The 13,577-nt window shown below is 43.2% G+C and overlaps 1 protein-coding gene across 2 annotated transcripts in view; it reads left to right on the forward strand.

The window, feature by feature from the left end:
- RAB3C (RAB3C, member RAS oncogene family) overlaps nt 1-13,577 on the forward strand; it is a 218,630-nt gene that overhangs the window by 185,087 nt on the left and 19,966 nt on the right. For both annotated transcript variants that reach the window (XM_053294962.1, XM_053294961.1), the window contains exon 4: nt 13,082-13,206. In XM_053294962.1, coding sequence (XP_053150937.1) covers nt 13,082-13,206 — 125 coding nt within the window. The remainder of the gene's footprint in view (nt 1-13,081; nt 13,207-13,577) is intronic.

Consider the following 13,577-nt stretch of genomic DNA (forward strand, 5'->3'; position numbering starts at 1 on the left):
TCCAAGTTAGCAATAATAATAATACAGTATACAACATAGGACTTCTCTTTGACTTGATGACATTTTCAGCTCAAGTCTCTGAAATTTATATTTTTGTTTATTTTTTAAATTTATTTAATACATTTCTATACTGCCTAAAATGCAAGTTCTCTGGGCAGTTTACAAACAATAAAAACAGTCAATAAAAGATTAAAACATTTCAACAATTAAAATTAAAAAGTTAAAACTATTAAAACACAATTAAAACAGTATCTAATTAAAAGCCCGGGTGAACAAATGTGTCTTGGCTGCCCTTTTAAAAGTTTTAAGAGATGGGGAGGCTCTTATTTCAGCAGGAAGAGTGTTCCAAAGCCTCAGGGCAGCGATGAAGAAGGCGAGGCCCATCCCTGAGTAGCCACCAGACGAGCCGGTGGCAACTGCAGACAAACCTCTCCAGATGATCTCAATGGGTGGTGGGGTTCATAGCAAAGAAGACGTTGGGGCTATTCTGACGATCAGCAAAAACCGGGCCTCCACTAGCCCGATTTTTGTTGATCGTCAGAACCACAGGGGTCGCAGCCGAGCCCGGTGGTTCTGGAGCGGCTAACCTGCTCTGGAACCCCTGGTAAAAAGCAGATTTGCGGAACAAGTGCTCCGCAAACCTGCTTTTTACAATCGTGACTAGCCACGCCGTGCCTTCGCACCTACTCACAAGTAGACCCCCTCTGGGAGGTAAAAGGCCACCTCCCGGCTCCGGGGGTCTCCCCAGTATGCCCTGCGTGCTTGTGCAGTGCATACTGGGGCCTGCGGGGGCCGCGCAGCCCCCGAGCTCCCAAGCCCCTGCCTGCTCCGTCACAAAGCCGGCGGCGACAACCGTGTGGGCGGCCGATCTGGCCGCCCAGGGCTCCCTGCCAACTCATCTGTGGGGAGAGCGGGCTTAGCCCGCTCTCCCTACAGTTTCTAAAAAAGCGGGTCTCACAGATCGTGAGACCCGCCTCATTCTATTAAATACTCAGGGCCGAAGCTGTTTAGGGCTTTATAGGTTATAACCTTGTACTCTGCCCGGAAACCTACCGGCAGCCAGTGTAGATGTTTTAAGATAGGAGTGATATGATCTCTCTGAGATGACCCAGAGACCAATCTGGCTGCTGCATTCTGGACTAACTGCAGTTTCCGGACTATGTACAAAGGCAGCCCCACATAGAGCGCACTGCAGTAGTCAAGACTGCAGGTGACCAGCAGATGTACTACCATTCTGAGGTTATTTATCTCAAGAAATGGACACACCTGGCGTAACAGCCGAAGCTGATAAAAGGCACCTCTGGCCACTGCCTCAACCTGGGACACCAGGGAGAGTTTTGTGTCCAGAAGCACCCCCAGATTGTGTACCTGTTGCTTCTGGGGAAGTGTGAACCCATCCAGAACAGGCAGATCAAAATCATCTCCCATGTTCCAACCCCACACAATAAGTACCTCCGTCTTATCTGGATTCAGTCTCAGCTTGTTACCTCTCATCCAGGCCATCACTGCCTCCATGCAGGCATTTAGGGAGGTTATGCCTTCTCCTGATGACGTTGACATGGAGAAATAGATGAGTGTCATAAGCATACTCATAACACCCTGCACCAAATCTCCTGATGATCTCTCCTAGCGGTTTCATGTAGATGTTAAACAAAATCGAAATGCTGTATTATTAGAGCTCCTCATGTGGTAATTGTCTTCCTTGAGGATGAACTGCAAAGTGAGACTTCTCAGAGCAACATTTTCACGTGACTACAATATTTACCTATGGTTATTATTTATTTATTAGATTTCTATACCGCCCTTCCGATACGGCTCAGGGCGGTTCACAACATGATAAAAACAATTAAAAACAAATTAACAATTAAAATCAAACTATTAAAACACAATAAAACAGCTAGAAGCCCTGAAAATGGTTGCGTGTCACTGAAGTTCATAAAGGGGCTATTCACACGGTCCACCGAAATCAGGCTAGGGGAGCGTAGCCCGATTTTGGTGGACCATGAGAACCACTGGTCTCTCAGGCAAGCCTGGTGTCCTCCAGGCAGTTCACTCGCCAAACTACCCCTCCCCTTAAACTCGCCAAACGACCCCTCGCCAAACTTCCCCTCGCCAAACTACCCCTCCGAGCGCTCCACAAACCCGGGTTTTCTAATTGTGAGTTGCCACAGCACGGCTCTGTGCCACAGCAACTCACGAGGACACCCCTGACCAGGAGGCTGAAAAGCAGCCTCCCGGCTCAGGGGTTTCTCCAGCATGGCATGCTGGAGCTTCTGGGGGCCGTGTGGCCCCCGAAATCCCCAGCCCCCGCTGGCTCCGTGACAGAGCCAGCAGTCGTACGCTGCTGCGGCCGCCTGGAGCAGACTGACTGCTCCTCTGCGGGGAGAGCGGGCTTAGCCTGCTCTCCTCGCAACGCCCCCCCCCCCATGGTTCTTCTCACCGATTGTGAGAAGAGCCTCATAGAGATACAATTGATTAAACAGCCCCACTTTGTCCGCTAACTAGTGCAGAGCAATGAGAATATACATATGAGAATATGCATGTCTAGATATATATATTCTTGGCCATTAAAAATAGATTATTTTAAGCAAAACAGAATTTAAAATGTCTCTTTATGAAAAAGCACCTTCCTACTTCACCAAAGAGTGATAGCAACAATGTAGTGCTTAAGGAGGCGGCTGTGTGTCAGTGTATGTATGTAGATAGCTAGCTCTGTCTCCCTATCCATATGGTGGCCATGTTGCTGGCAAGTGACCTAGCCATTGTAATACTGACTGCAGTGCAGAATGAAGGAACTGAACAGGAGCAGCACAGCAGAAGAGGGAGTTCTGTCGCTGCCCTCCCATACGACTGACAAGCTGGAGCAGGTGAGCAGGGGCGCTTGCATTGTTCCATGCTTCCAGCTTCTCCTCTGAAAGATTTACAGGGCAGGTTGCTATTGACACAGAGCAGGTCAGCCAGAGTGCTGCCATCAATTTACAGTGGACATCAGCTCTGGCTTTTCATATCTTTCAGCCTCCGATGGCTGAAGCTTCCTTGTCTAGCAAAGAATGTGTTTGGCTTGGGGAAGTTCCATTATTTGGTTCAAAAGAAATCACGTACAAGAAGGAAGGAGGTTTTTTAAAAAACAAACAGAAGTGTTCACCTTAGTGGCATGATGTAAAAACAACACAATGGTTGTCCATATGAAGCTGAACTGTCTGCCAAAAACAAAAGAAAACAAGTGAGGAAGCCCTATTATATTTCATTGGTGTACAGAAAAGGGTGAGGAGTTTCCAAAGGAATTCTCCCTGAGATTCATTTCGATTTCTGTATTATTTCTTGTTGACACAGTCAGACAGGTGTTATTGACTGGTTTGTTTTATTCAGATATCGAGTCCTTCCCAAGGACCTGGGATGCCAGAATTTTATTGTCAATTTTTATAGATATCGTCGCAGAATATAGGCTGTTCCCAGTAAAGCTGCTTTTTGTAATTGGCTGATGGTGATTTCTGTGGCCCCTATAGTGTTGAAGTGCTCTTCAAGGTCTTTTGGAACTGCACCCAGGGTGCCAATTACCACTGGGATTATTTGGGTCTTTTTATGCCACAGCCTTTCAATTTCAATTTGTAGATCTTTGTATTTGGTGATTTTTTCTATTTCTTTTTCTTCTATTCTGCTATCCCCTGGTATAGCTATTTCGATTATTTAAACTTGTTTTTCTTTCTTCTCAGCTACAGTTATATCTGGTGTATTGTGTGGCAGATGTTTGTCTGTTTGTAGTCGGAAGTCCCATAATATTTTTACATCTTCATTTTCTTCAACTTTTTCAATTTTATGGTCCCACCAATTTTTGGCTCCAGGTAGCTTATATTTTTTGCAGATGTTCCAGTGTATCATCCCTGCTACTTTGTCATGCCTTTGTTTGTAGTCAGTCTGTGCAATCGTTTTACAACAGCTGATTAGGTGGTCCACAGTTTCATCTGCTTCTTTACAAAGGCGGCACTTGCTGTTTGTGGTTGATTTTTCGACTTTTGCTCTTATTGCATTTGTTCTTAGTGCCTGTTCTTGTGCAGCCAGTATTAAACCCTCTGTTTCTTTCTTCAAGTTGCCATTCTTAAGCCATTGCCAGGTCTTGGTGATGTCTGATTTTCCACTTATATTGTGCAAATATTGACCATGCAGTGGCTTATTTTTCCATTTTTCTGCTCGGTTCTTGACTTGTTCTTTCTTGTAGGCCTGCTTTCTTTCATTGGTGTTGAATAGTTTCACTTATTATTATTATTATTATTATTATTATTATTATTATTATTATTATTATTATTATTATTATAAATTTTATACCGCCCTTCCAAAAGGCTCAGGGCGGTTTACATTAAAACACCATTAAAATCAATTAACAAAACAAAAATTATAAACTACATAAAATAAAAAATAACAATTAAAACATCATAAAACACCAATTAAATAGCCAAAACAATTTAAAAACAAAAGTTTTTGTGTAAATGGAATGAAGTTGGGTACAAGCTCAGTCCTACGATCTCTTATGCAAGACATAATTTATGCTCATGCAAAAAGAGTGGTAGTGCAGCATAGTAGTGGTAGTGCAGTAATGACTTGTGGCTGGGGATGATGAGAGTTGTAGTTCAACAGCAGGCAAGCCAAGATTACCTACCCCTGGTTGAGAGTGTAGGGTCAGGAAGAACTGGATTCAAATTCCTACTCAGCCATGAAGCACACGGGTTGACCTTGGGCCATATCTCTCATCCTAACGCACCTCACCCGTGTTTTGTGAGGATAATACACATCTGCTGCCCTGATCTGCTTGGAGGGAGGGCAAGTGAAAAAAGAAACAAATGCATAAACGTGCACTGTCACAAAACCACTACCCCAATCCAATTCAAAGATTTATTGAGGTCATTCACACAATCAAAAACTGAGGCTCTACACGCGATCCGTGTGTAGAGCCTGGGAGAATTCTGTGGGGAGAGCAGACTTAGCCTGCTCTCTCCACAGATAAGCAGCCGCTCGTTGCTGGGCAGCCTGATCGACCACCCACATGACTATCGGCTCCGTCACAGAGCCAGTAGGGGCTGCAGGGATCGGGGGCCTCTCGGCCTCTGGAAGACCCAGGATGCCCTGCACAAGTGCATGGGACATCCTGGGGAGACCCCCGACACCAGGAGATTCATTTTAGCCTCCCAGAGGGGGTCTCCTCATAAGGCAGCACGGAGCCATGCTGTGGCAACTCACGGTTGGGAAAATGGGGTTAGCAGAGCACTCACTCCACTCACGCTGTTTAAGGGGAGGGATTCTTTGGTGGGCTAGCTGCCAGTGAACCACTGGGCTCACCTACGATCCTGGTGGTTCTCACGATGGGAGAAAACTGGGCTGGGCTCCTTTAGCCCTTTTTCTCCCATTGTGAGAATAGCCTCACTGTGTTCTACCTGAGCACTGTGTGCGCTCCTAATTTTTGGTTGTGTGGCAGCAAGGTTGGAGGGAAACCTGGGTAGCTTTTCCTCCTACCTTGCTTCCACACAGTCACTTCTACTCAGGTTTTCATATTACCTTGCTTCCACACAACTAAAAAATGGGAGCACACACAGCTCCCAACCCGGGTAGAACACAGGTTTTGATTGTGTGAATGACCTCATTGTTTAGCCAATGAAATAGATAACTAGATTTCATCATCATTGCAGGTAGATAAACCTGCACCCAGTTTTATTAATTAGAATTAAATTAACCTGTACCCAGTTTTCAAACAAACAAGGTGCATGTCAGTATCCATATATCTAAAAGCCCTTATTCATATCTATTCACCCGTTAAGACATTTCAGTCGCTATTGCAATAAATGTTGTTCTTGGTTTCTCTACAGCTATGGCAAATCTTGCCGTTGGATATATAGAAGCTCTTCACACAATCTATGTAAAGAGCTTCAGGTGGGTCCTCAGGGAAGGAGGGTTTAGCATGCTCTGCTCCCCCACATGATCAGCCTTGCTCCGTGCAGTGTGGAGCAGGGTGGATCGCTCTGAGAATCCCACCATGCACTGTGTGAGTGCATGGTGCATTCTTCAAAAATTCCCCCAAAATCAGCCCTTTGCCCAATCCCCCTGAAATTTGGGTGGTAGCCTCCAACCATTGGGCACTACCACCCCACCCCACTATTTTGCCCCTGGGACCTGTTTTTCATACCCGAATCGATTCAGATTCGGATTTAATCCGAATCCGAACCGAATCAGGGGTGATTCGGGTAGCCCAGATTCGGGCACAGAACAGAACGGGGGTGATTTGGTTCGGGTCCCGAACCGAATCACCGAAAACCCGAATTGCACACCCCTAGTTTTAACTAGCTAGACTTGTGGTTTTAAATTGTTTTATGTAAAACAGGTTTTATTTAAAACTGTTTAAAATAAGTTTTATTTAAAATTGTTTTATTTAAAACAGATTTGACACAGGTTTTAATTCTTGTCAAAGAGGTTTGAAACAGGTTTAAATTCCTGTTTTAATTTGTTTTATATGTCGATGGAAGGGCCACTCCTGCCAGGCTCCTCCTGCAGCTACATCCTAACAAAAACAAAAAAATTCACGAGAGGGCCAAACTGTATATTTCATATGAATATGACAAATATTTATATACCACTTTTTAACAAAAGTTCCCAAAGCGGGTTATATAGACATACATACATACATACATACATACATACATACCTAATGTGGCTCCCTGTCCCCAAAGGGCGCACAATCTAAAAAAGAAACACAAGGGCACTTTCCAGGTTTGACCCTGCAATGGGGTCACGACATATCTCTGAAGTGTGCTTCTGCACTTCCTTTGTTGTGGCACTGCAGCAGTCCCTATGCTGAGTTCCGTTCACATTTCTGATGCCTTGTTTCGGATTTAATTGCTGCAATTTATTGCTATAATGTTGTATGTCTGGCATTAAAAGGTTGCTGTATTTCCCGGTTGTTAGTTTTCGCGAGACTGTTCCCCCTGCTATTTATGTTTTGAATGCAATTTGCACAAACCAAAGCATTGTGCCGCTGTTGAGCAGATAAGCTGAAATGCACCAAGATAAACACCAGGAACAGCCAGTGAAGGGATGATGTGCTGGAGTTGGATAGGGCCAGTTTCTCTCCCCCAGCTAAATAAAGAGAATCACCCCTTCTTTGCTCAGTTGTTTCATGTCATGTATAATTTGGCTCTCAAGAGAACTGATCTACTAAGCAGTAATTTTAGCTGCCTCTCTCACAGAGCCTCATTGCTGCATTCTTAAAATGCCCCTTACATATAAAAATAGCTATAAGTCACTGTGTTGATCCACTGCAGGGGGGAACAATGTAAATTGATAAATTAAAATGTCACATAGTGGACATGGTTTTAAGGTCTCCACAATTCTCTTCGCAGACTCCATGTTAAGCAAAATGAAGGGAGACAAACTTGTGCATGACAGAAAAGCTCCAAAGTCAGCTGTTAGTCCCAGCTTTGAGGTAGAATTGAGGAGGTTTTGTGCAGATTTAATTAGATTAGCTTCTGTTAGGTGCAATATAGATTTCTCTTTGCCCCAGGGTAGAAATACTAATGGTTATTTCCATTTTTTAGAAAATAAAAAGACACTAATTTTGCTGGCAGAAAGTGACAGTGGCACATATACAATGCTGATTGCCACTGGTGGTATATTCTGTGACCATAATGCCTACTGAGGACCATGCCCATGATTGCTGTTTCCAGTTCTTTTGGTGGTATATCAGTTTTGGTGGTCTCTTATTGTCCGGTGGATCTAATTCTCTAATTTCTGTGGAAATGGATGCAAGAATAACAAATATAAAAATACCAAGGATTCTCTCTTTAAAATGATGGTGGATAAAATGAAAAAGAGGCAGCAGCAGGACGACAGGCTTCATTCATCTTTGCTGGAGAGCATCAAAGACTGGAGACAGACAATAACTTCAAAAGAGGTGGCATGCTAGTTATTGTTGCCTGTGGTGCTTCTATTGTGCTGCTTTCATCTTGCAGGATTTTGAACCCCTACAAAAACCCACAGGAGCTTTTAATAAAAAAAACCCAAAGGTAATAGAAAGACCAAGGCAATAAGTGCACACCTTATAGACACAATGGCTCTGTCATATTACCTTCAGCTCTAGGTCAAGAGTATTGCCTGCATAAGCCTAGGAACCAGCTGACACCACTCTCTATGTAAGATGGAGATTGTGATCATTTTTTTCTGGGCATGGAATGAACTCTCAACCTGCACTGAAATGTTTATCTATGTGGAACACCATGCACTCAAATTTCAGGTCCACCCATAAAAAGCTGAGTGGGGAAAGAAGAGAATTTAGAACACACTTGCCAATATAAGCAATGACTGACATCCTTTGTCAATTTAACTGTCCTGTTGTGTAACTCCAGAGTAGTTTTGTTAAGTAACTTAGCCTGGAAGTTTTCCAAACGGGGCTTCTAAAGCCCTTTAGCTCGCATCTCCTCTGGAATGGAGGGGGTGTGTTCACATATCAGCCAGATTTACCCCAAAGTCCCTGTGAATTATCAGGGAGCAGTTCATACACAATTCAGGTTTTTCACCGCGCATTAAGAGTGTAGCCTGATTTATATCCGAGGCAAAAAAGTCCACTATTTGCATCATTTTTGGGGGGGAATTTCAAGTTTGTTGTAAAGCCCCCCCACTAAACTCACAGTAAAGCCTGCTGTGTGTAAAAGTCCTTGGATATCAGCAGGTGTGTTCACTTGTGAGTCACAGAATCCTTTTTACAATTGTTGGAAGGTGTTTTTTTTAATTGCAGTGTTACTCTTGCAGGTGTGGATGGATGTCAGGTTGAAAAATAATCATTCCTTACTCTTCTGATGATTTACAGTTTGAAACATCTTCCATTTGTTAATGAAGTACAGCTATGCCAGGAGGCCCTGACTCACAACTGATCAAAAAATGAAATCTCCTTGTGCCACTAATGGGCTGGCACTGCAAGAGGCCTGAGTTACTGCCATTTGCAAGGTTACCATGGTGACCAGTGCATCTTTTGTAGAAGCCATTTATCGTATTCTGATTAACCACAAATTCCTAAAGAACTCAGCATGTTTCCAGAAAAATGTATTTCTACCAAAGAGAATTTATGGCTCCTGCCATCAAAGCAGTGGCACATAACATAAAAATAAAATAAAACATGAATATTAATGAAACTCTCCCCTCTGACCTCTGTGTCTTATCTTAGCTTTTTGACCACGCTTGAAGATGCTCTACATTTGTGTATTTATTTTTCAAATGTGTAGGCTGCCCCCAAACTTCAGTCTCTGGGTGGTTTACGACAACATAAAACAGATTAAAAATTAAAAAAAAACACCTTGAAACAGATTAAAATCACAGTCAAGTTAAAAAGCTTGGATGAAGAAATAAGTCTTGATGATGTTGACATGGTGATGTTGACATGGAGAAAAATATTTGAGTGCCATCATCATACTGATAACACCCTGAACCAAATCTCCTGATGCTCTCTCTGAATGGTTTCATGTAGATATTAAAAAGCTTTGGAGACAGTATGGAGCCCTGGAGAACACCATATAAAAGTTAAGATTTTGAAGAGCAACAGTCTCCAAGGGACACCACCTGGTGTCTGCAAAGCAGTGCCTCCGAACCCCAGCCCCCTCAGATGCTCCAGAAGGATGCCATGGTCGATGGTATCGAAAGCCACCAAGAGATCCAAAAGGACCAACAGAGTCACACTTCCTCTGTCCATTGCCAATTGGAGTTCATCCATCAGGCCAACCAAGGTAGTCTCTACCCCATAGCCCGCCCAAAAGCCAGTCTGAAATGGGTCTAGATCAGAGCTGTTCAACTTCAGGCCTCCTGCAGATGTTGACCTGCAACTCCCATAATCCCTGGCTATTGGCCACTGTGGCTGGGGATTATGGGAGTTGTAGTCCAAAAACAGCTGGGGGTGGGCCTAAGTTGAGCAGGCCTGGTCTAGATAAACAGTTTCCTCCAAGACTACCTGGAACTGGGAGGCCACCTCCCTCTCAATTACCTTGCCCCACCTCAGAAGGTTGGAGACAGGTCTATAGTTGTTTAATTCTGAAGGATCCAATACAGACTTCTTCAGAAGAGGTCTAATGATTGCCTCCTTATGATAGGAAGGCATCATGCCCTCCCTCAGAGAAGCATTTGTAATATCTGCTAGACCCTCTACAACAAACCCCTGCCAGATAGTATAAGCCATGATTTGAGATTATCTGTACCTTTGTATTTTAATTATGCATTGTTTTAATTATATTTGTAAACCACTTTGAGATTATTTTAATGAAAAGCAGTATATAAATCAAAGAATACATAAGTAAGTAAATCTTGGAGAAGGGTCAAGAGAACGGGTCACTGCTTCGAGTTGCTTGTCCACATCCTTAAGAGTGGATGAAACTGATCCAGCCTAACCACATAAGAGGAGTTGCTGGACAGCTCCACATCAGACACTGCAGTAATTGTGGGGTCTGAGTCTAAGTCAGCCCAAATACAAGAGATTTTATCCAAATCAAAGAACTCATTAAAAATGTCAGAGTGTCAGAGTGGGTAATTTGTGGTTCCAAATTCTGATTCAAGGGAGGAGGAGCATGTACTAGCCCTCTCACAACCTTAACAACTCTGCTGGATGTGAGCTTGCAGATGCAATATGTGCAGAAAAAAATTGCTTCTGTATCACATATATTGCCTAGAATTTCAAATTCAAGAATTTCTGTTCCAAGTTGAGTCTTTCTCCACTTGTACTCCAGTCGCCTACCTTGCTGCTTCAGCCTCCATAGTTTTTCCATATACCAAGAGGCCAGTTTTGAAGTGGGTCAGAGAGGATATTTATGAGCGACTGTGTCTACTGCCCTGGTGAGTTCGCTGTTCCAGTTCTCCACCAGGGCATCAACAGGATCACTGGCAGAGCCAATACTAAATCCTTTCAAGGCTTCTTGGAACCCTATTGGATCCAATAACCTTCTCAGGCAGACCATCCTAATAGGCCCCTCACCCCTGTGGAGGTGGGACATGATTGTGAGTCCAACATTTACCAGATGGTAGTCCGTCCATGACACACGGGAAATCACAGGAACCCCCACCCATGGAACACCACCCTGATGAGAGTAAAATACCAGATCAAGCATGTGACATCAGTCCTGTGACCACTTGGGATCGGCCCATAGTTGTCATATATAGTTGTCATATGAACTCCTGAGCCACCCCGGACAAATTGGTCCTGAAGTGAATATTGAAGTCCCTCACCACCACAAACCTGGGAGACTCCCATGCCCAGCCTGAGAACAAATCCATCAATTCAGTTAGGGACTTTGTTGGGCAGCAGGGTGATCAGTATACCAATAGAAGTCCCATTCTATCCCTGCTCCCCAAACTTAAGTACATATATTTGATATGGTCAGACACTTGGACAGGGATCCTGGTAAGGGAAATATTGTTCTTATAGACAACAGCCACTCCACCTCCACACCCATGGTCCCTCACCCACTCCTCAACAGAGTACCTTGAAGGGAGAAGCTGGGACCAGACTGGACCACCAGCCTCCCCCATCCAAGCCTTGGTGATACATACCAGGTTGGCTCCTTCATCCATAATCAGACCATGGATGATTTCTGATTTATGAAGAAGTCATTGCAGAGCTTGCTTTCAAAATAAAAAAGGAAGAGGATGGGGGGAAGTGCTACCTAGTATCCAGTTTATTGCAGAAATAACAACAAGAAACTAATAAGAGATCGATTGTATTATGTGCAGCACTATACTTTGGTTTCTGCGATACAAAGTATTTTCTGTATTGAAAAACAAACTTTAAGCTGTACAGTAAAAGAAAAATGAAACTAGAGAGTAAATTAATGCCTCCCAATGGTGGCCTGTTTAATTTAATTTATTTATTTCTGTATACAATCCGCTTTGGGAACTTTGGTTGAAAAGCGGTCTATAAATATGTATTGTATTGTATTGTATTGTATTGTATTGTATTGTATTGTTTGTCCTGAGTTAATATAACATCCGGTGGCTGAAATCTTTACCAAAGTTTCAGGCCCTCTGACCAGATGGGCTGCTGTACTGCTGGTCCATCCCCTGGGGTCTGTTCTCAGCTGTTTAACATCCCTGAAAAGTTTAACCACACTGGCTGACATACTGTGCAAATTTCTGTGCATCTTTCAATGGAATGTATGTGCAGTTGTGCAAGAGTGTCCATTACAGAAATGCAGAAATTGTGGAAAGTTGTGCAACCAACAGCCCTTGGAAATAACTGCCGCCCACTGCACAGCAACATTTGCACAATGTTAGCATTTGTGCAAGGAACACTCTGTGCAATTGCATGCACATTCCATTGGAATGTACACAAAATTTTGAGCACTACATTAGCCACTGAATATATCTGAGTATGTGCTGTATTTTTTCTTACCCTTTGTGACCATCACATATATTGTCCCATTGTTGCCATTGTTTGAGGGCCAGGCAAAATTCATACTGTATTCCATGCCTTTAAGAATCCTCAGCCACAAGAAGAAGCAACACCGACTTGGGGAATGCTCATAATGTTCCCATACATGATGTGTGTGCTCTACCATATCTCTGTTTCAGTTCTTATATGTTTATTCAGTAATGGGAGCTGCTTCTGCATGTTTGCACTGGTAATGACTATACCCAAGAGCCACAACAGATTGATTGATGATGTAGATTGTTACCATGCCAGAACGGGGTGGAAGTATTTTCCATACCACAATAATAGCATTGGAGTTGACTCTAACACGGCTGCATCCAGATGCCCCTATATTGAGTATATACACAGAAGAGCTACTGGGAATGAATGTAGTATCCTAAGATGGCAGATCCACAGTACATGGTCATGGACCCGGATGATCTCAGCAACAGATTACCATGCAGAGATGGTCCAAGACATTTCAATTCCTAATCCAAATAAGCCCAATTGTGGTAAAATGTTATAAACTTGTGGTAAAATTTATCACTTGCTGCCTTTAATAGCATGCTACCTGAAACAGGATGCTTCACCCTGCCTGGGCGAAGGAAGGGCCAGCTTTAATATGCTTTTGACTGATTTGCTTTCTCTTTCTCTCCCAAGGTCAACCCAAATAAAAACATACTCTTGGGATAATGCCCAGGTTATTTTGGTCGGCAATAAATGCGACATGGAGGAAGAACGGGTAATCTCCACTGACAGAGGGAAACATTTAGCAGAACAACTTGGTAAGAAGAGGAATAACACACACACAAAACCCCATTTGTTGTTTGAATGTTCAGCACTTTACTACCATGTATTATTACAAGCATTTTAATAACTTCATTTGCTAACTTTTGAAAAAAGAAGATGGTGATGGTAAGTGATGAAATCACAGGCTTTTATGGGTTTGGATAAGAATTTTAACATTGGCTAACATGATGAGGAAAATTACTCAAAGTAGTCTCATTTAAATTAAAAGGATAAGTGATCCACTGTCCAACTTGCTTAAAGTTCAGTGGGACTACTGTAAATCAGCCAGTGTGTGCAGCCATACCTAGAAATATAAATTACTGTGTTTGATCTCCTGCAAGGTGACCCCAGCTATTGCCCACTGGGC

This window comes from Hemicordylus capensis, chromosome 2, assembly GCF_027244095.1.
Source record: "Hemicordylus capensis ecotype Gifberg chromosome 2, rHemCap1.1.pri, whole genome shotgun sequence".
Lineage (NCBI taxonomy): Eukaryota > Metazoa > Chordata > Lepidosauria > Squamata > Cordylidae > Hemicordylus > Hemicordylus capensis.